The 27,109-nt window shown below is 44.3% G+C and overlaps 4 protein-coding genes across 11 annotated transcripts; 3 read left to right on the top strand and 1 right to left on the bottom strand.

The window, feature by feature from the left end:
* Positions 1–474: 474 nt before the first annotated feature.
* LOC108010318 (uncharacterized) lies at positions 475–13,559 on the top strand. Of its 4 annotated transcripts, none has more exons than XM_017075218.4 (9): positions 475–609; positions 1,123–1,193; positions 7,875–9,958; positions 10,359–10,489; positions 10,723–10,953; positions 11,722–11,833; positions 11,892–12,145; positions 12,682–12,975; positions 13,039–13,559. In XM_017075218.4, exons 3-9 carry the CDS (start codon positions 8,523–8,525, stop codon positions 13,152–13,154), a joined length of 2,574 nt encoding a protein of 857 aa, XP_016930707.2. In that variant the 5' UTR covers positions 475–609; positions 1,123–1,193; positions 7,875–8,522; the 3' UTR covers positions 13,155–13,559. The 4 variants fall into 4 exon arrangements, with proteins under 4 accessions (XP_016930707.2, XP_036669398.2, XP_016930703.2 ...); XM_065863423.2 differs by having other exon boundaries at positions 482–623; XM_036813503.3 differs by lacking the exon at positions 1,123–1,193.
* LOC108008816 (uncharacterized) lies at positions 13,550–15,153 on the bottom strand. The gene is made up of 4 exons (XM_017072722.4): positions 14,759–15,153; positions 14,609–14,694; positions 13,903–14,053; positions 13,550–13,848 (listed from the first exon to the last, which is right to left on the bottom strand). The coding sequence occupies exons 1-4, from the start codon at positions 15,015–15,017 to the stop codon at positions 13,676–13,678; spliced, it is 669 nt and encodes a 222-aa protein (XP_016928211.1). The 5' UTR covers positions 15,018–15,153; the 3' UTR covers positions 13,550–13,675.
* A 915-nt stretch (positions 15,154–16,068) lies between these two features.
* On the top strand, positions 16,069–19,397 carry LOC136116581 (serine protease 33). 2 transcript variants are annotated; one of them, XM_065863418.2, is made up of 7 exons: positions 16,069–16,418; positions 16,491–16,623; positions 16,684–16,979; positions 17,736–18,255; positions 18,310–18,417; positions 19,038–19,136; positions 19,191–19,396. In XM_065863418.2, the coding sequence occupies exons 2-7, from the start codon at positions 16,557–16,559 to the stop codon at positions 19,256–19,258; spliced, it is 1,158 nt and encodes a 385-aa protein (XP_065719490.1). In that variant the 5' UTR covers positions 16,069–16,418; positions 16,491–16,556; the 3' UTR covers positions 19,259–19,396. The 2 variants fall into 2 exon arrangements, with proteins under 2 accessions (XP_065719490.1, XP_070850747.1); XM_070994646.1 differs by having other exon boundaries at positions 16,069–16,623; positions 19,191–19,397.
* An 850-nt stretch (positions 19,398–20,247) lies between these two features.
* On the top strand, positions 20,248–26,771 carry LOC108008248 (serine proteinase stubble). Of its 4 annotated transcripts, none has more exons than XM_036813025.3 (6): positions 20,248–20,727; positions 22,311–22,490; positions 24,683–25,201; positions 25,408–25,585; positions 25,775–26,153; positions 26,214–26,771. In XM_036813025.3, exons 1-6 carry the CDS (start codon positions 20,544–20,546, stop codon positions 26,427–26,429), a joined length of 1,656 nt encoding a protein of 551 aa, XP_036668920.2. In that variant the 5' UTR covers positions 20,248–20,543; the 3' UTR covers positions 26,430–26,771. The 4 variants fall into 4 exon arrangements, with proteins under 4 accessions (XP_036668920.2, XP_065719489.1, XP_065719487.2 ...); XM_065863415.2 differs by lacking the exon at positions 20,248–20,727 and adding an exon at positions 21,667–22,211; XM_065863417.2 differs by lacking the exon at positions 24,683–25,201.
* The last annotated feature ends 338 nt before the right edge of the window (positions 26,772–27,109 follow it).

Raw genomic sequence — 27,109 nt, 5'->3', positions numbered from 1 at the left:
TCATCTCAAATTTCATTCCCAGAGAGCTACAAGACTAACAACACTACCTGAAATGGCCAAGAGATAAGATCTGAGATAGCCATTTGCTTTGGACGAAACACATTGATTTGGGCAGACCTGGTATTTATTATTTTCGGTGTACGTTCGTCTGCCGGCATTAAGCAATAATTTGTATTATTTGTACAATGCGGTGGCTGTTACAGTACTCCATCTCCCCGCTCGATCGGCCCCGGTCCCCAACCCCTTTTTATATCTTTTACGCTTGTCTGTGCATTTATTGTTGCCTAATCGACGCACGGCCAGGGGCGTAGAGGGGGGATTGGACAGCTGATTTTCCGAAAACCCCTTTTGGGGGCTGCTTCGTAGGAAGAGCAGCGCGGCGACTGCAACTGCGACTGCGGCTGCGCAGCGGTCGAAAAGCTCGCGCTCGGCTTCGCTCAGCTTTTGCGCCTGCGCAGACCGTTCAGACTTCTTTGAGACTCCGCTCAAGAAGGTCGTGTTCGCGCTTCGCCTTGCTCAACTTCGGCTCAAGTTCGGTTCGTTCGCGTTCGTATCTGCAAGATAGTATACTGTATATATAGATACATATACCCCGTGATCGCGATCGCTGTAAGTGCCACTGTGTGAGTGCAGGATTAAGATAAGGCCCAGGACCCCAGGCGAAATATGGCCAAAAACAGCAATTAAAGTGGCACCCATTGGAGAGATAGAAAGAGAGAGAGGGAGTGCTACGGATTGGATTTGGCTTGCAGTTGCCTGCAATTTCAAGACCCCCCCCTGCGAGTCGCCTCCCCTCTCGCCCACAGATCTAAGCCTGGCCTGACAGTGAAAGTGATTTGATTTTGCAATTGGAGTCGCAATCGCCTCGGCTGCTGTTGTTGTTGTTGCGAGCGACTTTGAACAATATTTCTGCTTGTTTGCTGATCCGATCAGCCAACAGCAAAAGGCAAAAAATAAAGCATTTTGTTTTTATTTTTATTATTACTCTCGCTTCAAACCAAACCAAACGAAAATAAATAAACGGCAAAACAATAAAGAAAAGTGCAAAGAAAACAGCCACATAAATTGCGAGCAATTTGTAATCGGATTCCTAATACAATTTCTTTCTCTCATTTCGCCTAGTGTGTTCCCCCCGCCAAAAAAAAAATCAAATTGGATTAATTCTCAGCAGATTTCACACTGCTCCCCAAAAGGTGAGCTAACCAAATTTGCAAATTACTTTCGTTTAAAAAGGCTCCCGAATCGATTTTTGCCGCTTCCCAGCGATTAAATCATTTGGACGTTGCAACATTCGCACAGCTCACGAACCGCAAAAAAAGAAACTACTCAGTTATGGTGCAAAAGTAAAGCGTCATTATCTAATAAATCTTACCATATACCACTCGGCAAAATGCATAAAACGCAAACCTCATGGCGTGGTCGTGGTCTCTTGCAAAATGTGGAAAGTATTTGCGCTTAAATGCTTGCAAAATGCCTGGACACATAATCCGCAGCAGTCGAACCATCAGGGTGTCCCGTTAGGGGAGTGGTTGTGGTTTGGGTATAACACCTGCGAGTGATATATATTTCGACTTTTGGAGTCCGCTAGAATAAGCTGGACCAGTGTAATAATTGCAGGTTGTCATGCATTTCTCAGTGGGATACTGCTGACTAGTAAAACAGGAAAATTTTGGCAAATAGAGCTTAAACTAGCTATTTGAAGTGTTTGGATTTGATTACTTTTTAATTACTTTTCTGTATCAAAAGCATTTCAAAAATCTGTTAATCTAGTTAATTTCCATTGAGTAATCTATGCAAAACATTGCAAATATTTAAGATAGCTAAAAATTCAGAAATAAAATATTTTTTGGTATGGTATCATATTTATAACATTATATTCAGTTCATTAATCTTTAAACAATTCATTAATATTTATTAAAAAAAATTTCAGGACTAAGATACTTTTCAAATCTTTAAAATAAGACAAAATCTTTCAGTATTCTAAATGCTTAAGAAGATTTTAATTTGTTTATGAACTATTCAAAAAGTCTTAGTAACACTTACATGCTTACAAATATTTGATTTTTATTATCAAATATTCAGTTTGTCCTACAAAACTTTTCAACATTACTCAACCCCAATCATAAGTGCCTCAAAAACTTAACTACATTCATTATTTTGTGTCTCATACATTATAACATCAAAGCTGAACTTCAAAAATCATACTTGATGACCCAATAAAACGTCATATCAACAAAACAATGCCAAAATTCGGTCGATTATTCAATGTGTTTCCACACAAAGAGCTCGATAATTATTATATAACCGACACAGACTTGGAATAATAAATAGGTTGGCCCGAAAGGGCTGAAACAAAAAAACCATGTCAAGTCGCCAATAAAACAAATAAGAGCCAACGAAATGCAAAAAGGAAAGAAACAAAAAACCGGAAAACATAAATACTGAGCCACATACAAAAGTGCGTAAAAGAAGGGCAAACGAAATGTGAAATGAGTCAAGAGGAAAAAGGGGCGAAAAGGGGAAAAGAGAGGCGCATCTTAGCCTCAATTTGGTTAACTGCAGCTTGAGCCACAAATTATTTGGCAACGTTTTTATGGCCCCGTCGATGTCTTGTGTTGACTACACAATACACCTTCGTGCGAGTATCTGTGTGTATGACATGAACTTCATTATCAGCAACGCCGACGCCGTCTCTTTATTTTTTGTATTTTTTGGTAACATCTCTTTACTTTTTTTTCATTTTCCTGAAGTGGTTTTATTTTATTTTGCTTTTTCAATTTAGGGCTGGCTTATTGCATAAGCGGAGAAACTCGTCTGGGCCTGCTCTCTGGAGCATGGTACTACTTTAATGTATATACAAAGGTGCCAAATTAATGTATATAAGTATATCCAAACTTGGTTGTTGTGGCCGAGAACTTTCTTTCCAGCAGCCCGACACAAATTACTTAATTTGTAGGAGCTGCCGTTGCGGCCTTAAATCCGGTTCGGGTTTGGGACCCTTTTTCATCATGTAATAAAATCCGAAATATACGACCCGAGCGTTGGAAAACAAGTTCCGCCAAATTGTGACCATGGCCATGGATTTCTTGGCTCCATTTGGCTTGCTTTTATTTTCTTTTTCGATGCTTTATGTAAATATTTTTCACTCTCTTACCTTCTTTTGTGCATTTGCTGTGCTGGCTTATGTAAGCCAATCGAAATGCCCGAACTCGAACATTGTTGCTGGCTTTATGCAAATGATTTCTCAATTTTTTGTTTTCATCATTTTTCTTTCCTCGCTTTTGAGTCCAATTGATTATGCATTCGGGTTGTTTGTTTATCAGCTTGTTGTTGTTAATTGGGAGCTCTTTTTTTTGAGGGGGAGTTCACCGCAGTAGCTACTGGCTGTGGGTCAGCTAATTATTTGAATTTGACTGAGATTCACCCCGGGCGAAGTTTGTGCCCTAAGTCTTTTGTTTTTTTTGGATGGTGGAGGAGGGAATTTCCCTGCATATCCGGAAGCCAAAAACTCTGGCAGCATCTTTGATTTTTAAGGCTGGTAGCAATTTTCAAGTTTGTTGCTTAAGTCTTTTGTTGTTTGTGTTCAAAATAGGGTGTTTCCACCAACATATATACCTTAGCTTCCCTACATTTCATTTTTGAAGTTGGGGTGAATTTTCAAGTTTGTTGCCTAAGTCTTTTGTTTTTTGTGGTTAAAAAATGTTATTTCCCAAAATATAAACCTTTATTTCCTTACATTTCCTGAAAAATCTTTGACTTTTGCATGTTTTGAGTATAAACCTTTTACTTTCTGAAACTGATAAAAATTTTCAAGTTTGTTGCCTAAGTCTTTTGTTTTTTTTGTGGTCAAAAGAGGGTATTTCCCCCAATACATACAGTCTATAGTCTTATAGCACGCCACGAGTCATTAGCACGAAATTCTCCGCAAGTTTATTGCGCTTATCTAATCGACCGGCTCCAAGCTCACACAATCTTTTGATTAATATTGCTCATACGCCGTGTGTTCCTTTCGCAGTATGAGTGGCGCTAATTGCATAATCATCAGCACTGGTACAACGTGTGCGATTTGCATGCGATGCTATATATGATATATATATATATGTTTTTATAAAAGTATGGCTTTTTGTTATTGCTGTTGCCATGGTCTACACACTACTTCTTAACACCCGACTGCCGCTGGTGTTGACTTAACACATTCGTAACAATTGCGCAGCAGCCTTGCGTATTGAATGCTAATTAACACCTTGTGTGTGTGTGGAGCAGACGTCACAGGTGCCATCTTTCGGCCATCGATTGATTTTGAAATCCTCTTGGCTGCGGTTTACAACGGCACTTACCTTACCCAACTCTCGCGGCTCTAATATGTATATGTCGTCTGCTTTAGGCCAGGCTAAATGTGCCAATGGCATGACACCGATTTCCAACTTAATTCAGCTCAGCTTTGGCCAAGACGAGCCCAGCTGTTTGACCCACTTGGGCGATGGGTGGTGGGAAAGTCAAATGGGCCTAACCTTTCGTCGTCTTGTGCAAACAATTCGTAATTGCAGATGGTAGCAATTGTAAATAATTGAGCAAATCTATTTTAATTCCACTTTTGGCCAAGAGGATAACCACCGAAAATGGGTGTGGGAGTGGATCGGTAGGGGGAGGAGCTATCAAATTGGTGGTCGCTGTGATTGTCTTTTGATTGCTTAAACAAATGTAAACGTTTAATCAAAGAAAAGTGGGGAAAACACGACAAATATGTTTGGGCTTGTCTTTTGGTAGATACAGTGATTGTTGGCTATAGAAAAAAATAATAGTCTGGGATGTTTACTTTATAAAATACCTACCCATAACTGTTTTATGCTTTCGGAAAGTAGTATATAACAGCTTGAATATTTATTTATGTATTACTTTTTTCCATGTTTGGAAGAAAGATACATATTACCTGCAACGGAATGTTTTATGAAGTTCTTTTGATCTTTACAATAAAATCTTTAATAATATGAAAGCCCGTTTTCTAAAGAATTTAATATTTAAATTTAAAACCATATATATACATATCTTAATTTATTAAAAAATTTCTTTCTTGACTCAGATTTATCTCTTATCTTAATAGTCTCTTGTTATGCATATTAATTTGGTTGAGGAAAATAAATATAGCTTTGTTTACAATTAGTTCAGAGGCATTGTTAGCAGCTGGCAGTTTTCACAGATTTTCTTTTAAGGAGCCGCTAACTCGGATCTGGCATGAAAGCGATTTCGGCCTCTTCTTTCGGCTTTTTGCTAATTTATTAGGCAAGCGTTGGGGTCCCTCCTCCATAATTTAAGCATTTTCCCTCAATTCAACAAAATGCATAAAAATTTCCTTGAGTCGGCGGCTCAGCTTGTCTGGCATTTACTTTATGCGCAACTCATCAGCCGGCGACAAACGGGAGACAACGAAAATGACAACTTTTGGCTGAGCTTTTGTGTTGCCATTGTTGCTGCAGTCGCTGATGTTGCAGATGTTGCTGCTGCAGCATTTGCCGCATTAGCCATTGTCTTCGGTCTTTTGCGGGGAGAATTCATTTGTCGTGAATTATGCGTGGCCAGATAAAAGAAAAGTCTTTCGGATTTGAGACGCATAATCGAGTGCCCGAAATGCATCGCATCTGCATACGCAACATCAGCTGCAACTGCAATTGCAACTGCAACCAGTTGCTGCAGCTGCGGTGGCGCATTTAAAATGCATTTATCTCAATTACGAGCAGAAAAGCAACAAAATCGCTTGTTTACAACGAAATGGAAACGAAACGAAATGAACGACGCATTGTTTGCGGCAGAAAAAAACTTTCACTGCCGGCGCAAAACTAAAACAAAAGTAATCAAGTTGCGGGCGCGAGGGTTGCCGGGGAGGTATCTCTATATATATATAGCTCCAGAGACCCTTACAGAAAATCCCAGCTAAGTACGAGTATTGTTAATTAAAACAAATAAACCGAAAGCGATTGTAAGATATGCGTAAGAGCTGGCGAAAGAGAAAGAGCCGCAGAAAGCCAGTTTCCGGCGTCCTTCACTCAAGGCCGTTTCCATATGGCAACATCACGCATACGCATTGTTGCCGTCCATGATGATGATGATAATGATGATGATGATGATGGAGCAGCTGCCAGTTAAGTGCAGACTTACGTAACCCGATCCAGGAGTCGGAGGCGGGATGGATTAGCCCGGACTTAGCATGCACTGCCCAAAATGTAAATTGAGTTTTGCAACGGTTGCATCACGATGCGTTAAGCAAAAAAAGCCAAACAAAAACAGCAGCTGGCAAAACCAGTCGGGTAGCCAAAAAATATTTCATAACCAACATCCATACATTAAGTGTCCGCAAAATGTGTTAACTATTATGCAAAGCTGTCGATGAGCCGAGTCACGTTTTGGCAGCCAGCTTCCTGGTGCATTGGAAAATCGCTAGCCGGCACACCGCAAATCAAGTTCAAAATGTCAAGTTTGCACAAGAGTTAAAGGAAGCGTTCGGCAGAGCGGCAAGTAAGCAAAAAAAGGCAAAAGCAGCTGCTCTCGTGGTGCTTGAACTCGAAATGAAAGTGAAAATACGCCGACTTTGGCTGCAACGCCGAGCACAGAGCGAAAAAGCTGGCAGTCTCTTACTTTCAAGGCAGCTTGCTGAAGTTCGGCTTACCAGGCCTTGCAGTTCATACTTACTGGGAATTCTGATCTTGGTCGACTCAAAAATGCACTTACTATAAGGGGGAGAAAAATATATATTTGTAAAACCCTACAAAAAAAATCTTCTTACCAAAAAAAAACAATTTTAACTAGGAGTTCTGTTCTTAGCCGACTTTAAAATAACCCTATTTTGAGTGGGAGCAAACATTTTTTTAAAAATCTCTAACAAAATATAGACGAAATCACACACTAACAAAAAAATTGTAAATTACAAATAATAACTAATCATATTCTATTTATTGATTTAAATTGAATGCATTTAGAATTGATGTTCAAATTTTAGATTCAATTCATCCACTATGACAAAAAACTTTATATATATAATATCAAATGGTTAGGAAATTAAAAGGTTTAAAACCTTTTTTAAAACAAATAATTTGATTAATGAAAATAATTCAAGGATTCTCTACGGAATATTTATTTGTTGTCCATTATATTGTACATTATATTATCAAAGAAAAACTTCCCATTACCTTTAAGAATATTCTGAATACATTTAAAATCTCAATCCCTTATTCAAATTCGATATATTAACAAATAATAATAATAATCAACCAGACTTTCCTAATTAATTTGAATTGTTATAATACAAACAATCTTAAAGTCTAAACCATTATACCTTTTGGGCCCCCATAGGGTACTGAAATACACCTTGTGTGTGCCTTTTTCGCGCTTTTCGCTACATTCATTCATTTCCTTCTGTCGTTAAACGTAAAAAATTAGACAGAAAATGCGCAAAAAGTAAAAAAGGGAAATTAAATAAAAACACTGCGCACTGGCAGCTGCTGATGATGGTTTTTCCAGTTTTCCCAGATGCTTTTATCGCGGCGACAGGTTTCCAAAAACTCAGCTGTGTGTGGATTGTGTGACCGAGGAAACGCAAACGCGTGTTGTGTTGTCGTGTGTAGTGTTGCAGTGGCAAGTGCACCTTTGGCAACAACCAGTTTTATGTTTTTTACCTCAAATTGATGATTTAAAATTAATTTGCAAGGCGATTAATGGGAATTTAATGCGCAAAGCGGAGATTATGCCAGGCAAACGAAAGCGCATTTGAGCATTTTAGCATTTACAACCCACACGGGGCACCCACTCTTAATTGCCGAAATAAAACCGGTCTTTCGCCTATCGTCATTCGGTAAATAATAATTTCTGTTTACCCGTTGCAGGCAATTAAGGAAGTGATTCGTGGACGTTGTCGCGATGCGGTGCAGCATGCAACCACTGAAACTCCGCTGTTAAAGCGTCAACAGCAATTGCCATAATTGCCATTGGAGCACAGCACAGACCAATAACCGCTGGACCCACCAAAAAATCCAAAAAAAAAACCAAAACAACCCACCAACTCGATCACCATCTCGATCCCATCCCGGCACCCAAACGAAACTCGCCACACGAGCTGAGCGATCGGCGGCAGGCACACAGATTGTGCCGCAAATCCAGCTGAATTGTAACAGAGCCACGGAGCCGCGCCGGAACATTGCAAAAATCGCAGAAATCGGAAAAATCAGAAAAATCGGAAAATCCCAGAGAGCAGGCCGAAAAACCAGTGTGGTGTGGAGATCAATGAACGCGGCACGCAGCTGACAGCATTCGGTATCCACTTTTCCAGCAGCCAGCGGAGCGTAAGAAAAGCGAAACGGACCAGCTTTTCTTGGGCCGGCATTCGTTCAAGTTCAGGCGGTGCCAAGCAGGAAGTGCCAGGCGGCTGCACCTTAATTGGAGCCAGTGTCATTACCACCACCATCACCGGGTAGCCAGGTAGCCAGGCAGCCAGACAACCACCATTCACCGCCGCTCATCCTGCTCGATGTAAGATGTTAGTGGCCAATACGAAGAGCAATCGCAGTAGCCTCAGCACACGCAACAACTGGAGATGGAGCCAGCTGGTGTTGGCCGTTAATCTGTTTGCCTACTGCTGCTGTGTCAAGCCCTCGAATGCCACACCCACCACGGCGGTGACCACGGCCGCCCTTTTGACCGGTCACCAATTGCTGCCCTGGCAAACTGCGGGGGCGTCGGCGGCCACCACGCCCTCCACTGCCCGCAATCTGTATGCTCCCTACCAGAGCTTCAGCCAGCAGGATGACATAAGCTTCAAGGATCTCCGCCAGCGCAGCGATGGCACAGTGGTACAGTCCTTCGGTTCCTATCGCACTGCCCGGCAGATGGGCGGCTCCACCGCCCAGAGGAGATCTGATTCCTCCGCCAACTCCCAGGTGGAGATCATACCTGCTCCCTCTGTGGAACTCCCCCAGAGCGAGCTGATCACAGTGCCCAAGCAGCTGGTGCCCACCATGCCGGAGAATGTGACGCGTCAGGGGAGGAGGAGGAACTACATGTATATCCCCCTGCAAACGGAGGGTGAGAATGGATCCGGAGGATCCTCGGCAGCCTTCCTCCAGCTGCGTCCCAGTCGGAATGCCACGCTCTCCTCCCTGGGACCCCCAGCAGAGGGAATAGCCGCTGTGGCCCATGAATTTGCAGCCGAACTGGCCACCCAGGGCAGTCCGGAACAGCAGCCTCTGGAGCTGGAACTCAATCCAGAGCGCACGGAGCGCAGTGATCTCCTAGCCGCCGCCAGTTCCACGGATAAGCTGGAATACGCCGAGCCGGAGAACACCAGCCGGCGGGTGGGCTTCCAGTTTCCCAGCTACAGCCTGAAGCCAGCCAGTCCCTTCCACCCGCAGGCCTATCGCGAGGATAATCCCATCTTCGGGGAGACCAGTGCCGGGGGCTATGAACCGCAGCCTTATAGCGAGGATGCGGCTCCTGCTCCGCCACCCACTCAGTATGAGCAACATGAGACCAGGCACACCAGACAGCTCTACTTCGATTCGGATTCGGCCTCCTCCAGCTTCGAGTTTCCCGGCCTGGTGAGCAACTCCAAGCCACATGGATTGAAGCTTTATCGAGATGATGTGACCAAGTTTGGGGACATCAATGGACCAATTACCGCCTTGCCGCAGCAGAGACCACAGCGTGGCTTTTACTTTGGCGACACCGAGTTCCGGACTGGTCCTCCAGCTCCGGTTAGACAGTTTGGACCGCAGAAGAACTTCCAGGAGTACGTGGGACCCAGCGAGTACCAGGGATCGCGCAAGAGTCGCTACTATCCCTACAAGTCATCGCGCAGCCCGAGGGTCGTCTTCCCCACCAGCGACAATGTGGGCACCACCGGACCCAGTGGTCCCGCCGGCAGCAGTGGACCCTCCGGAAATGGAGTCTACTTCAGCGATAACATTGCTTTTAGGTAAGTATTTTAAACATGGTTGAGAATAGGTATCTATAGGACCAGAGAGATTTATTTTGGCAATTTTTAGCCACTTTATTTTAAGTCCCAGAATATAGGCATCAAAGTACACCCACAAAATCCCATACTAAGAAATCTAAGAAAGCTTGCTCCTGGAGAACAAAATAAAGACTCTATATCAAAGTCTTGAAAAACGAACTGAAGATCACTTTAGTCTTGATTTCAAAAAACGTTTCTTCTTAAATAAGTGAAAAGTCGAGTTTTCAAATATAGATCTATTGAACATGGCTTCATTCCGCTTGTAATATTACTGGCTGTTGAATTTTTATTGGCGATTAGATTATCGACCTCATTCTTGAAGCCCATAGACTAACGTTACCATCTTCTCCATCCCAAATAGGGACCAGAACTTTGGCATCAACGAGCTGGCCGCCGTGCAGGATGTGCGCAACGACTACAGTCTGCAGGAGCTGGACAGCGCCTCGGAGGCCACGAGTAGTCCCCAGTCGGCGAGCACGTTCAAGGAGAAAGGTAAGTGCCCGCGCACCCGGCTCGTCCCAGAGACCTCCTCCTCCCCCGCATTTCGGTAGGGCTTAGGAAGGGGCTTCAGTCAGCTGCTGGGAAACTGCTTGCACTAGGCCACGTAACCCCACACCACAGAAACACCTCCTTAAGATCGAGAACCCCATGAACACCCATCCAAACACCAGAACATACCGATTGCAACTCCGATTTCGATTTCGATTCCGATTCCCATCCGACAGTCGACATCACAACGGATACGGAGTGCCAGCACCGGGGCGGCACGTGCGAGTTCTTCCTGGGCTGCTGGCTCTCCGGCGGCCTCATTCAGGGGACCTGCGACGGACTGCTGCGCGGCTGTTGCCACCGCACGGCCAAGTCGGCCAATCTGGGCAGCTCGGACTTCGTCGGCAATGCCGTAGATCTCACCGATCTGCCGCAAAAGAACTATGGACCGGTCAACAACGAACCCAGTGAGTGTGGCAGGTGGCAGCCTCAGCTCGAAAGCAAGCCTCCAAACCAAAACAAATCCAATCCAATCCAATTCAATCCAATCAATTGAAACCAAATTCCAAGCACGTGCACACTAAACCCAAATACCAAATACCGAATATAAAGAAAAAATAGTTGGGAAATAATTTGCATGCCACCTCTAACAATTTACGTATATTTTGTAGTTCGTTTTGTTATGTAGTTATGCACTCGTAATTCGCATTTGTTATTGTTACACTCTTGGTTAGTTTTCAGTGCCTAATTAAGTTGCAATCTTATATTATATTGGATGTATGGAGAGAGATATGAAGGCCTATAACAACGCACGCCACTAAAAATAAAAAAAAAACCAAAGCCACCCGCCAAGGAGGCGAAAGAAAGGCTGAGCTGGAACCAAAAAAATATATGTTTAATTGCCCGGCATGAGCATGTTAATTACCACAGCACGCTAATGATAATTAAGCCATATATTACACATAGCTTAACGGCATTACGCTCCAAGCCCAGAGACCAAAACCCCAAATCCCATCAAGACGCGCAGACGCGACGACTCAACCCGACTTAACTCGACTCTAGAAAGCTGATTTGAACCCGGCAGCTGCTTGTTTTTGGCTAACTGCTTGCTTGGTGGTCACCTCAACCCGTTGTTAATGCTTCACTAATCCCATCATCCCAGAAAGCCCCGTCAAGAGGTCCTGGTGCCTGGTTCCATCTGATCTGACTACCCTTCTCCTTTTCACATTTTTCAGGCTGCGGCATTTCGCTGGCCAAGCAGACCGCCCAGCGGCGGATCGTGGGCGGCGATGATGCGGGCTTCGGTTCCTTTCCCTGGCAGGCCTACATCCGCATCGGTTCCTCCAGGTAAGCATATATACTCCTCCTTGGGGATCGTGTTTTATATTTAATATTTTCCCTTTAGATGTGGAGGTTCGTTGATCTCGCGGCGCCACGTGGTCACCGCCGGTCATTGTGTGGCCCGGGCCACTCCGCGCCAGGTGCACGTCACGCTGGGCGACTACGTGATCAACTCGGCCGTGGAGCCCCTGCCTGCCTACACCTTCGGAGTCCGGCGGATCGACGTCCATCCCTACTTCAAGTTCACGCCGCAGGCGGACCGCTTCGACATATCCGTTCTCACGCTGGAACGCACCGTGCACTTTATGCCACACATAGGTGAGTTTGTCGGGTATATTTAAATATATAATCAATAATTCGAATATTCATAATTATTAATAAACAAATTAAATGAGCCAGACAGACCTTTTAAAAAGTTATACTTTTAAAACCGAGTTATAGGTGAAGAAACAGTAGAACTTCCAGAACCCGATCTGCATTAACTCGTGGTGGGAGCGTTTGAGCGATCCTATTTGAAATAAGTTATTTTATACAGTCCTTTCTCCTTTAGTCAGAAGTCCAATAGAGCTCGAGCTTCATCTAGAGTTTAAACCAAATGTTTGTCTTATATGCTCACTAAATGTGTAGGCCTGTTTGCTTTCCTGAATGACAAAAATCTTATTGGTTCGATGCCATTTTCAAACTTCGCCCCAAATATGCAAAGGCCGTGACTTCATAAATATACCAAACCCTATAAAAATATATAACAAATTATTTTCTCTCACTCTTTTTAACTCGAAGTTTTTACCTGACTGAGGTTCAAGGTATGGAAGTTCGAATGTTTTTATTAACCGCAAATTATTAACTTTTTTCAGCTCCCATTTGTCTGCCGGAGAAGAACGAGGACTTCCTGGGCAAGTTCGGCTGGGCCGCCGGCTGGGGAGCCCTCAATCCGGGCTCTCGGCTGCGTCCCAAGACGCTTCAGGCGGTGGATGTGCCCGTGATCGAGAACCGGATCTGCGAGCGCTGGCATCGGCAGAACGGGATCAACGTGGTCATCTACCAGGAGATGCTCTGTGCGGGATACCGCAACGGGGGCAAGGACTCCTGCCAGGGCGACTCCGGAGGACCCCTGATGCACGACAAGAATGGGCGATGGTATCTGATTGGTGGGTGTTGTTTGACAGAGAGATAACCATATCCTATAACCCATCCTTCTTGATCTCCTCCAGGTGTGGTCTCCGCCGGCTACTCCTGTGCGTCCCGGGGACAGCCGGGAATCTATCACAGCGTCAGCAAGACGGTGGACTGGGTATCCTATGTCGTCGGACTCACGATGAACATCTAGAGGGGCGACACTAATTTATTCTCATCGCATTCGCATTCGCACCTGCCTGCTAAGTGGGCCCCAGATTGTTTTGTACATAACTCACTTCATTCTGCTCCCGACTCCGCTTCCGATCCACGCCGACTTAATTTATGGTTACACAATATAATCTATATATATATATAATTATAAATAATAATTTAACAAATTAGCGCAGTACAATTTAGCAGTTAGGACTGATTGGCTGTGTGTGTCTGCAAGATACACACGTGTGCGATTTATTTGCAAACACCCTAAAACCTTTAAATTAATTATATCTGATAATTACGGCCTATTTTACTTAGTCATATGCGCTGTTATGTAATTTTAAAACTATTTATGAACTACATTCCGTGTGTAAATAAATTATACAAAAGTTGAAATGAATTCGAACCCGTTTCAAACGTTTATTAATCGTACAAACGAAGTCCAAATGTCACTTTTTTTGTTTTTTGATATTCGTTGCTGTTGTAGTTGCTGTCTGGGTGTGGGTATTCTGGAGATTACTTTTGGATTGGCAGACGCGGCAGATAGACCTGCTGATAGGGAAGCCCAGCCGCGGTCCATGCGTGCTCGGCATCCTGGTAGTAAAGCCCGCCCAAGGCCCCCTCCTTCGACTGCTGCTCCATCACGCGGAATAGGGTGAAGACCTCGTGGTAGATCTTGTAAAAAATAACTGGGGGAGTGGGTTTTTAGATGATAGGTATATTTAGACACACAAGATACCTACCCAGCACAAGGGTGAACACCAGAAGACACATTAGAAAGCTCGACAGGTCAATAAACAAACCTGCGGTCGCATAGAAAACCCCCAAATAAAGACCAAAGCCAAAAATAACGCCATGATAGATTAACCAGGGGTACATCAAGCAACTTGAGTCCTGTAAAAGAGGGGTTACTTATCGGGCTTGTTATGATTTTTAGTTTCGAGAAATATTGTTGAATTCAATTTAACTTGTACTTAAAGAAAGAAGATACTTTTCTCTATCAAAAATATTAAATACTTAAATTTTTTTTAAATAAAAGGCGGAATAGACTTGTATGTGAATTTGGGTGCCATGTTTAGTTCATTTTGTAATCCCATTGGCGTTATTTCACTGGGCGTTATTGCATGCACTCTGTGAATTTATGTTAATGTTGTATAACTGAATGCCTTTTTATTATTATAATACATAATATTCAAACGTTTAAAAATATTCCAAGACTTGAAACGTTGATATATGAAGATAAGGAATAATTAATGACAGTATTGTTATGATTTTGTTTTTAGAGGTCTAGTTCTTCCTATACATCTGTCTCTAATAAAATCCCTATACACAATATCCGTCATAAGATTTTCATCTTGACATTGTTTTAAAGACATTTAAACTGGAAATTGGCATGGATCGCACACTTTTTTTTAGATGAACATGATACCATCTCTCCATTTCACTTACCCGGGCGATACCTATTAGCAGCAGCAGACTGACTCCCATGTTGATCAACGACATTCCGTAGGCAATGGAGCTAAAGATGGTCAACACTGTGGCCAAGTGATCAAAATTAGCTAGTCCCAAGGCTGATTCCCAAGATCTAGGAGTACTCACAATTGATCAGTAGCTGCTGATCTGTAACCGGGATCAAGTTCAAGGGCCACTGGTTGAGCAGCAGCTCGATGTCCGCCCGCAAGTGGATGGTCAGGACGGAGCTGCCTAGGATCACGCTGGAGATGATCACGCCCAGCCAGCCGAGGATGATGACATTGTACTTGAGGTTCTGGCACTGCACATACGAGATGGTGTGGCTGGCGGCCAGGGCCACGGCGGAGGCCTTGCCACCAGGATGCGATGGATCGTTGGGGGCCATTGTTACCGTTCGTTGGAAGCCAACCTAACGTGCTTTTTGCCGGAATCTGTTTCGGAAGTCCGTTTTGGGGATTTGCCTGTGTTGCTGTTGATGTGTTTGCAACAGAACAAACAACGATGTACTGAAAGTCAGGGTACCAACTGTCAGGGGACAGCAAAACTTAGGATCGGGGCCTGCTGGATGTTTTGTTGAATAAAAAAATTTTAAAACAGAAAATTTGAAAATGAAAACTTATAATAATACTGAAAGCTAGAAAAAATAAATTTGAACTAGAAGAACCTGAAATGGAGCATAGCTCGTTGCTATCAGTACTTTCAGATTTCATAACCAGTCTGTAGGCAACTCCCGGGAACTCCAATCATGTATCACAGTATTATTTAAGGGGTTCGTATAATGCAATGTTCTTATCTTACCCAGATATGTCTTACTATGCTTAGAAACAAATCGAAAGTTAAATCAACAGGTAATAAATTACAGTCATATGTATATATTATGATATGATATATCATTAAATCTGCCTGAAAACAGAATGGGATGACAAAGTGGCTGCTTGTTTCTTAGGTCTTAAAAATGAGTTTTCACTTTCCTAACCTGAGATACTTGGGAGTGTGCCACTTAAGAACCCTATTTAATATGCTAATCCCCCCGCAACCTCGCCCAGCTGGCGACAAATTAGAAAGTTACATAAATGAGTGTGTGGTCCCCATTTCGGCTAGTGGTTCTCCTTTGTCTAGATGGCCTAACCCAAAAACACTACGGATTGTTCCCATTCCATGGAAAGATGGCAGCGGTTGTTGCAATTATGTCGCATAAAATAATTATAACAGACTGGGAGAACATTTCCTGCGCCGCTGGCGGCGTCATCAGCATTTCGTAATAATTAGTAGAGATGAAGAAGATCAGAAGCAGCAACTGTAGCAGCAACAGCAACAGCAACATCCACTCAACCCAGCAGCAACACCAACTGGCGACAGCAGCAACACAAACAAGAACCAAGATCAACCTGTTGCTGCGTCTTTTCTAATGGCGTGAAGTTAGTTTGCGTTTGGCCAGCGGCGCGTGCGGTTGTGGCATATAACACCATCTCTCACTTCGCAGAACAGTTCTCGGTATCATCGCGGAAAATGTGTGAAACTCGGGTGCGTGGCTGCTGGGAAAAGGAAAACTAATGGAAATCTGTGCCATCCAGCGAATTGGCACAGTTCCCATTATGATGGTTATATAAAAATCCATTAGCCAGCCCGACTACACACCATTTGCAAGCGACCCGAAACTTGTTCGCCTATCAAGGACACAGATCTCGTGGAGCTCCGGAGCTCCGTGAGTCACCCAGACAGGCCAGGCCCATAAAGAGCAGCATCTTCTGGTGGCAGTAAAAGTGGAGCAGCAATAATAGGAAATGTAAGAAGAAAACGTCAGAAGCCAGCTCGAAAAGTGAATAAGAAATTGTCATGCTTTCATTGGCAACAAAAGCGTTATAGCCCATTCCGATGGAGTGAAGTGAAGTGCGAATTGTGACCCCGAATTCAGAACTTCAAGATGCAGCTGCTGCTGTGGCTGTGCGTGATCCTCCTGCTCCTCTGTCACTTTGTTCCCAGCCAAGCTAGTGAGTATAGGGTATTGATTGGATATATCCCAACCATATGTAATCCCGAATCCCCGCCAGATATTCTGAACACCCTGCTGGGCGTGCCCGCGGAATGCGTCCACCAGAGCGGCGTTTGGCCCTGCAAGCTGAGCTTCTCCTGCTGGCTGCAAGGCGGCAAGCACGCCAAGGGATGTGGCAGCAACAAGTGGCTCTTCAGCTGCTGCGTCTCCGATCCGCAGAGCCAGCACCTGCACCACTCCCCCTCCCCGCTGGCCAACCTGGTGGACTACGGCCAGCTGAAGCTCAATCTCAACAGCCTGCCCAAGCGGATCATGCTGCGCCGACGTGACGACAACGAGCTCCTCAATCTCAAGGTGGGTTCGGGAGCCGTAATTGAGCCGTTGCAACCGCAGAGCGGGATAATTGAGCAATTTCACTTGACAGACGGGCAGGATTTTGCCAATTAGAGCTAGAATAGGGACAGCTACACAGTTTCCAGGGGTATTGCATTTCAGATTCCGACTTTATTAGATAAAGCTGTGTGCTTAAAAGTGTTGATATCATGGAAAAAGCCTACAAGTCAACGGGCCCAGCCGTTGTAGAGAACAAACCAGGGTTTGTTAATTTCTTGAATTAAATTATTTCATACTTTGAATTTTAAGTATATAAAGAAACCCAATTCCCAGTGATGTTTTTGAGCCTAGAGGTACAGGTTCGACGAAGAAGCATAAACAGTAATAAAAAACCACGTGCTAATTTTGAATGTCAAACTAAAATTTTTTAGCATTCAAATTATATGATTAAATAATAATATTGAATTGATATTGACCTAAATTTTGTTGTGCGTCAGAAAGACAAAATCTATTGCAATGTATAATAATGTAGACAAACTGAAAATTGAATGTATAAAATTTGGTTTTATAGGTAAACTAATTTTGATGTTATAAACCGTAAAGTGTGGGTCTTGCTAAACTATTTAATAGTCAAATAAGGCAATATAGGTCTGCAAAGCTTGGGATCTTAAGAATACCGATCAAGTTATATCACAGATCCTATCTTAAATAGTTCAATAATATCAACTTGGAGGCTAATTAAAAATATTTATATTTATTTTACTAAATGGTTTTCAGCCCGAATGTGGACTGCCCCGAACGGCGCAGAACACTTTGCAGAAGCGCATCATTGGCGGTAGACCTGCCCAGTTCGCCGAGTATCCGTGGCAGGCGCACATCCGCATCGCGGAGTACCAGTGCGGCGGGGTGCTCATCTCGGCCAACATGGTGGCCACCGCCGCCCACTGCATCCAGCAGGCCCAGCTGGCGGACATCACCGTCTACCTTGGGGAGCTGGACACCCAGGATCTGGGCCACATCCACGAGCCGCTGCCCGTGGAGAAGCACAGCGTGCTGCAGAAGATCATCCACCCCCGCTTCAACTTCCGCATGACCCAGCCGGACCGCTATGACCTGGCTCTGCTCAAGCTGGCCCAGCCGACGGCCTTCACGGAGCACATCCTGCCCATCTGCCTGCCTTCATATCCCATCCGGCTGATCGGACGGAAGGGACTGATCGCCGGGTGGGGCAAGACGGAGGCGCACATGGGCCACGCCGGCACCAACATGCTGCAGGTGGCCAGTGTTCCCATCATCAGTGAGTGGAGATGGTTGGTCTGCTCTATCCCGATCTTAATAATATCAATTTTAGCCACCTTGGACTGCGTCCGCTGGCACGAGAGCAAGCAGATCAATGTGGAGATCAAGGCGGAGATGTTCTGTGCCGGCCATTCCGATGGTCATATGGATGCGTGTCTGGGTGAGCTTTATACTAGATTCTATTCAGTTTCTATAAGGGGGATGTTAGAACAATAGTACTGTCACTGCAACTCAACAAAATGTATACGAGTCTGTTTATTTAATTATTTTGTATTTATTATTTCCAAATTAGTATTTTGTACAAAACTTAGACTTTTAGAAACAAGTTACTAGGACCTTTCTTTATTACTAATAAGGGGTTTTAACGAGTTTTAATTTATGGGAAATATCAATGCATACTTTTGGGCTTCACGTTAATAGTTCGTTGCTTAATTCAAACTTCTTTAACTAACTTAGTGTTCGGATGATTTTTTAAATTTTGATTGTGTGCAATGGAAAGTATTATGCTATTTTCGATACTAAATATTTATACTAATTCCTACTTATTGTGAGTAAGTAAAATTGCACAGAAATTACTTAAGTAAAGTATAAACAATTGTAAAATAGTCTATGAAAATTATTCAACAGAAATATTATCTTAAACAGTGTGTTTCAAAAATTGAAAAGTCAAAACTATTAATAAAAGTCAACCTAAATGATTAATCAAGGTCAGTTCTAATGTGTATAGTAAAGATTTTATTATTACATTATTTATTAACACATATTTCTTAAATTTCCTAGGAGACTCTGGAGGTCCTTTGGTGATCAAGGAGCGCGGTCGCTTTGTGCTCGTGGGCATAACCAGTGCGGGCTTTGGCTGCGGCGTAGATCATCAGCCAGGTGGGACTCGGAACTTATCCAAAATCTATTACTAATTTATCCTACTTTATACAGGCATCTATCACAACGTCCAGAAGACTGTGCGGTGGATCCAGGAAGTGGTGACCCGCAACGAGTTATAGCCGCTGACGACCCTGGGCATCCCCTCCGAACCTTTGGCAATGCAACCCATCTCATTAGTTTACGGCTCGTAGCATTAGGCAATGGAAGTGTGCAATCCTCCGCCGGAGACGCAATATTTATTAGATTTAATAAACAATACAATTAGCTGAGTGTAATTGCGTTTGCCATTTGGGGAAGTGGGCTGAAGACCGCACGACCTTGAACGCCACCCGCCGCCAAGAAAGAGAAAACAAACGAGCCTCTTGTTGGGTTATGTCACTGGTTTTGGCCTATTTGGTGTGGTGCCACAAATGGCACAATCCAATCCCTAACTGCCAGGCGGTAATTTGTACATTAGGCACATTAAGCCCAGGCAGCCTGCTTTTTGGTTGCCCAATGCTGTTGGTTGCGCAGTGCAATTGCGGCTGCTGCAACGTGTAGGAAAATAAATATAGGTACATACCCCCGTGGGCGGTGGCAATGAAATCGAAAATGTGTGTCATCGAATGGCTAATAACCATTGGTCGGTAATCATGGGCTCGAAAGCTTCTTTGGGCCGAAAGTAAATGTCACGCTTGAGACGCAGCTCGATGCCGCTGAATGGGGATTTTCCGGCTGCAATTTGTGCGGCAATTGTTGGTTTTGCTAAAACACCAATTTGTGTGTTGTGTTGGGGGAAAACGCGACTTCCTCTTGGAAGTTGGAGCCGAAGTTGGAGAGGAGCGAGTGGGCAAAGAAATTGGATATTAGTCATGGCGACAATAGCAACATGCAATTGCCAGTTGCCAGTTGCCAGTTGAGCGACAAAACTCGTTGTCTTGGCCACTTTCGTTTTCAATGCGGGTCTCTCGCCGTCTTGGCCAGGCTTTTCTCTTGGTTTTGGCCCTCTCTTTGGTGACTATTACTCAATAGTCGGTGCTCGGCTCGCTGCGTACCGCTCACCAGCCAGTCAGTCGGCGGTGTTGATGGCATTTTGATTTTGAATTTGTCAGCCAACTGTTTATTAAGTGTTTCGACGCGACGGCACACTGTTCGCGAACTGCGAACTGCGCCGATACGGCAGGAGAAAAAAGCGGAGTGAAAAATACTAAAGATACACTCTGAATTATTGCCAAATCGGCCGAGCGGAAGGTGGAGAAAATTGTGAACTAAATTCCCTTTTGCTGCTGCTATGCAAACGAGGTGCGATTATTCAATCAAAAACTCGCGCCGCTACGTGAATTAAGTGAAACACAATTGCAGAAATCAGTGACAGCAGCGGCAACAACAAGTGTAAAGTGTAAACAGCAACGAAAGTATTGCAAAATGCCGCAGCAACTGCTGATGTTGCTGCTTGCAACTGCCGCCGCAACTGCAATTGCAACTGCTGCTGCTGCCGCTGGCCACAGCAACTACAATTCGGTTTACAACGAGGTGATACCGCCGGAGCTCAAGCAGGCCATTGATAAGGAGCTGCCCAAGGAGGCCAAGTTCTTCGATGAGCTGGACTGTGAGTATTGCAACCGAAGATGCCCCTCCTCCGCAGTCAAGTCAAATTGAGTTCGTTGCCTAAGTCTTTCGTTTCGGCTGGCCCAATTTGCATATTAGTTAACACGCCTTGCTTAACCTTGATCTTCGCTGCTCATTTTCGCAGCCAATTCGAAAATAGGGAGAAAATCGGAGTTGGACCCCAGGGGAAAGTTGAACATTCCGTTCTTGGGCAGCCAATTCATCTTGTTTAATTGGACTTTCCAAAAAGAAAGACACGAAAGCCAATTAAGCTTTAGGTGATTACACATTAACATAAAGGCACAAAACTGCGAGATTCAGATCCCAAAAGAAAGCCCGCGTTTTTCGGCCAACAGTGAATGACTATTAAAACGCTGGCCAGCCGGGCGAAATATGATAAATCAAATACCTGATTGTAGAGTGTGTGTGTGGCGGCTGCACAAGTTCAATGGCAGCTGCTGCCGCCACGGATATATGTAATACGAGTATGGGTATGAGTATGAGCCAAAGCCAAGGCAAAAGCAAAAGTGTTTCCAGACACCGATACACACAGACAGGAAAATCAACTGCAATTAACTTCAATTGCACACTCGCAGCATTCGAAAGTGTTAACAGCAATCGCCGTGATTCGGCCATTTTCCCAAAGATTATAGATTATTTGGCTTTTGGTTTGGCTTGGCCTTTTATGTAAGCAGAAACTTTGCCAAAAAAAAAGACACAACAACAAACAGACCAAAAGAAACAAAAATCCAATTGAAATGGAGCTCGGCTTGGAAACATGTTGCCGGTTGGCTGGCAACATGGCTCAAATAAAGTTGCTCTACAAGTGAAATGCCTGAAATCTCTCTCTCTGGAAATCTCCTCGTGTCTTCGGCTGTCTCTCGGCGATCGCAGCTCGGCTTTTGGCCTGGCCAACACAAAAGCTTGGCTTAGTTCTGAGCCGATTTTCCCGACGCGCGGTCGCCTTTCCGTTTGCTCTCGCTGGCCAAAAGACTGTGTGCGCATGCGTAAAGAAAGATAATTCCAGGGGGCATAAAAGTGAAGCGAAGATTACGATTTTCTTTTTTCGGAGCGGCGAAAGAAACTGCGCATGCGTGAAGCGCCCAATGAAATTGAAAGTGAAATCCTTGGTGAACTAGTGGCAGGACAGCCAGAGCAGCTCCGGCTGAAAATCAATCATAAGCCAAGAAAGCGAAAGTGCAACTACCCCAATCGAAAGTGAAAGTGCGCGTGGAGCAACCCCCCGATTGAATCCAGTCCTTTCACTTGCCATGCTGCCATTGCCCAGGCACTCCAAGGACACCTGGCTAAGGTTGGGGGTCCTCCTGATATCCCTGACCCCCCTGATAGCCGCTAAGGGGGCAGATGCCCTGGGCTATCCCAGTGCCCAGCAGGAACACGACATGCTCATCCTGGACGCCCTGTCGCGCAGAAGTGGCACTGGTTACTATGGCGAGAACAGCGTGATGGAGATGCTTTCCCGAAGTACTTACTGCCGAACAATTTGACTTGACTCAGACCCAAACCCCAGCCCCATCTGACCCCCTCACTAATTCTTTTACCCCACCGCCCCTGTCTTTGCAGTGATACCGCAGTCGTGCCGCTTTCGTGGCCACAAGTTCGAGTGCGGCCTGTCCATCTCATGTGTCTTGGGCGGCGGCAAGCCCCTGGATCTCTGCTCCGGCGGCATGATCTGGTCGTGTTGCGTGGACAAAGACCTCGACGCCGAGGAGAGTCCGCATGCCGCCCCGGTTAACAACACCAGTGAGTATCCCCATTCCCATTCCCATCCCCCAGCCCACCATTCCCATTCCGATTACCAAAAACCCAGACAAACAGTTGATTCTGAAAGACATTTCGCCTGCTGCTTTCCCCGCGCCATTCCCTTGCAATTGCAAATTGCTGCGCTTCGAGTTATGCAACTCGGTTTCGTATAATAGAGCTATAAATTAGCTTGCATTTCGAAAATGACAACAAATTGCCCTGCTCACCAGCACACGAGCAAGAGCCTTTGGGCCTGGTCCGGGGAAATACAACTAAATAGCGCAGAACCAGTTATTCCAAGTGGAAAAGGTACCCTATATATTTAAATATAACACAATACATTTTGGGGATACTTAAGGTCTATCATAGAGTTTATTCTTCAGCTCACATTGGATCTTAATATAGTAATATAATAGCTAAAAATGAATAGTTCCTCATAAGTACATGAAAATATACCTTAAAAGCCAAACCCATTTTAGACATGCAGATGAATTCAAAGATGCAGGCATTTTATAAATCTAGAACATGTGGATAAAGACAGAAAGTAAAATGTTATGTTAAAAAAATTTTTTAGGTGCCTGACACATTTGCATGTTATCCACGACTATACTATTATAATATATGATATAATAATATTCTTAATATGTGCACGAGAAAAAAGTCCCTAATTGTTATATCAATGCATTATAATTTAAAAACTGTTTAGTTTAAAGAACTGTCGAATTCCAATTGTTTTATGGTCAATATTGTTATATAATTTGAACCACTAGGGAAATATTATAATAAATTAATTGTTTTACCAAAGAAAAAAAAGGGAATTCGAGAAAATACTGAAATGCGAACACCGGAACATGTTTAATTTTCGTTTTATCACATGACTATGATCTTTCAGAAATAATTTACGAAGGGTTTTAATTTAATTGTACATTGTTCTTTAGTAAAACTTTGTATTCTTTCATGATGACCCAAAAATCAAGAGAAAATACTTACAAGTAGAAACCAAATGTAGAAGAGTAGCATTCCCCTTTTTAGCGATGTTTAAAATTGGACAATCGTTAGTTGATTCCACTTACCTACTATTTATTCGTTTGTTTTTATATAACTGATGTTCATACGTTCACATTCCAAAAACCAAGCTGATTCGCTGGTTTATGGATCAATTGGTTCGGCATCAAGTGCATTGGTTATATCGTAATCGCATTAACCAATTACCAATTCGGCAATAGCTGCAGCTAGAAGGCCTAGGAGAATCGCAGGCCACTTATATTATGCCACAAAAGCATGCGTTTGGCCCACGATGTTTGGTTTATTCGGCTACTTCGAGTGGCTGTTTTCCCTCTTCAGCTGTTCCGCAGCTATTTTGTTGTGCTCTGTTTAGTTTTCTAGATTTCTGCCTTCACGTTACCAACATAAAAGCAAACCTGAACAATAACCAGGCATTACAACATGTTATGAATAATTCTTGGTGGAAAATTTTATTTTCCACCGCCGCTTTTCGGACGCACATCAATCTTGGGACTGCAACCTTTTCTTTTACCGCAATTTAACTTAATTTTGAGAGTTTTTTCCCCACTTTTCGGTTGAACATTTCCTCGAAGCCCATAAAGAAGTGGGTTCTGCGTGCTTTCTTTGGTAGTTCATGTGTGAAGTTTTCCCAAGCCGTCTGGCGACAATGATAAAGCCAAAAAGCGGAGTCAACCCCGAAATAAGCAAAACTCAAAGAGTCACTTGCGGAAATAAACGAAGGTGAACGTTTTCGCATTTAAAAGTGAAATTTTTGGTTTTCTTTCTTTGTTTTAAATTCGAAGGGGTCCATACCCCTCCGACCCACACAGGGTTTTATTATTTTGTTTGCTTTCAAATGTGGGAAAAATCACAGCGCCAAAGTTACGGCATACTTGAATCGGGCCGAGCTCCTCGAAAGTGTTAATCAAGTCTTGACGATGACGCCGTTCTGTGCGTCCCCCGAAATGTCTTTCGGATTGGTTTGAATTACGTGCGAAACACCCAGTCTTTGTCTTAATGGCCAGACCGACCAGTCTGGGGACAACTGACATAATCGCGGTCGTGTCTGGGGTCTCACTTTTTATTGTGATTGCTGGTCGGTCACTTTTTTGGGGGAAAGTCTGACATCGACCTGCGGAGTCTTTGACCATCAGACCATCATCCTGAATCACGATTCTCACACACAGGCGACATAATACACTTGCATGACATTTATCCCGACCTGGCGACGAATGCCAACAAGCCGCAGCACCACCTGCACCAAAGCCACCACCACAGTGGCAACGGCCTGTCAGCGGCCCCATCCACCTCATCCACGGCTTCCTCCGCCGCACGACCGGCTTACCCCAGCAGCAGCTACTACGGCACCAAGCGACCCACCCTCTACAGCGGTTCCAATCCCTACAAGCCGGGGGGATCCAGTGGAGGGTCCAGTCGCCCATCCTCCTCCTCCAGCCTGAACAGTTGGGAGCACGAGAACGGTGGCCATCTGGGCTCCGTCAATGGGATCACCAACCACCTGGACAGCTTCTTCGATGCCGAATCCCCGCAGCAGTTGGACCCGCCTGGAGCACCACCATCCCATGAGCCACTGCCCAATGCCCAGGCCTTTGCGGTGGGCAATGTCTTGGACTTGAACGCTGGCGAGGCAGCGGAGGAGTACCAGAGCGGTGGCTACCACGATGCCAGCTATCGTCCAGTGCCCGGTACAAAGCAACACTCTACAACACAAATCTCTCTTCTCTGGCACCTCTGCAATGGGTTTTCCTTTAAGCTGCACCACCACTCTCACACTGTCACCTTTCACCTAGATCTCCTAGATTCTTTAGCTCTTTTCTTAACTTACTATGGTGTTTTTAGGGCTATCTATGAGGTTACCTTTATTATAATTGATCCACTTTTTTATCCACAGGCTGCGGCGAGGTCTACACCCGGTCCAATCGCATTGTGGGTGGCCATTCCACGGGCTTTGGCTCCCATCCCTGGCAGGTGGCTCTAATTAAGAGTGGATTCCTTACTAGAAAGCTCAGCTGCGGTGGTGCACTGATCTCCAATCGATGGGTGGTCACGGCAGCCCATTGTGTGGCCACGTAAGTGTAGAAATAAATCCTTGGCTTTGGAAATCACTTTCAAAAGTCATTTAGGTGTCTAAAAGTATGCAGATGGTCATATTTCTTAATGAATTCATTGTATTTCTCAGCTTAAGAAATATTGTTGCATACCTTTAGACACCTAGCATTGTAAGTCCCTAGTATAACTTATACTTATTTCCCTTTCAGCACCACCAACTCCAACATGAAGATTCGCCTGGGCGAATGGGATGTGCGTGGCCAGGAGGAGCGGTTGAATCACGAGGAGTATGGCATTGAGAGGAAGGAGGTGCACCCCCACTATAATCCCGCCGACTTCAAGAACGACGTAGCCCTTATCCGCTTGGATAGAAATGTGGTTTACAAGCAGCACATCATACCCGTCTGCCTGCCGCCCTCGACTACCAAATTGACGGGCAAAATGGCCACAGTGGCTGGGTGGGGGCGAACCCGACATGGCCAGAGCACCGTTCCCTCGGTGCTGCAAGAGGTGGATGTGGAGGTGATCTCCAATGATCGCTGCCAGCGATGGTTCCGCGCAGCAGGAAGACGAGAGGCCATCCATGATGTGAGTTATCAAGGGGTTCGGTCATGAAAATAAAGATACTTATAGTTTCCTATCTTCCAGGTCTTCTTGTGCGCCGGCTACAAGGATGGCGGGCGGGATTCCTGCCAGGGCGACAGCGGCGGGCCGCTAACGCTGACCATGGACGGGCGGAAGACCCTGATTGGGCTCGTGTCCTGGGGCATCGGCTGTGGGCGGGAGCACCTGCCCGGCGTCTACACCAACATCCAGCGCTTTGTGCCCTGGATCAACAAGGTCATGGCCAATGACAACGCGTAGGCGCCACTGCAACAACGCAGCACGGAGATGCATCCCGTTAGCCAGGCCATGTGATTCCTCTACGACTCGGGGTTGCTAGTGTGTAAGACCAAGATCCCTTGTGGACCTTGTATTTATTTCACCCATATTCCACCTCCCAGGGATCCCTGCCCTTAACTCACTTTGATACTATCGCCCCTCATTCGTTTCTCATTGCATTACACGCATTCGATTTAGGCTTTCCATATTTATTATACACTGCTCGACGAAAGATTCCTACATTTGAGATCCACTTTCACGTATGTTTATATTTATAATCTTAATTATGTTTTAAAATACAAATAAAAAGTATTACAATTTTAACGGAGTTTATCTTTTGTTCTTATAAAACCATATATATTAAATGATAACTTATATAGGGATCAATTTATACCTTAACCAATCAAGACTCTCGAAAACACAATATAGGATCCTATAATCCATCGCGTATAGGATCACACTTAGTATAAAATAAGTCCATTAATTTGTTTAACACCAAATACAGATAAAGATCCTTCTTCAATTGATTTTTGGTTAATTAATTCTTCGCAGTCCTGCTCCATTCCTTACTCCAAATGATTATTTTGCTAATTTAGATAATTATAATTAAAGGATTTCTTATAAAGAATTTATATCACTGCCCAAAAGTATGCTCTACAAAA

Source organism: Drosophila suzukii, chromosome 2R, assembly GCF_043229965.1.
Source record: "Drosophila suzukii chromosome 2R, CBGP_Dsuzu_IsoJpt1.0, whole genome shotgun sequence".
Lineage (NCBI taxonomy): Eukaryota > Metazoa > Arthropoda > Insecta > Diptera > Drosophilidae > Drosophila > Drosophila suzukii.
The sequence above is the reverse complement of the archived record's forward strand: the minus strand, read 5'-3'. Positions and strand labels throughout refer to the sequence as shown.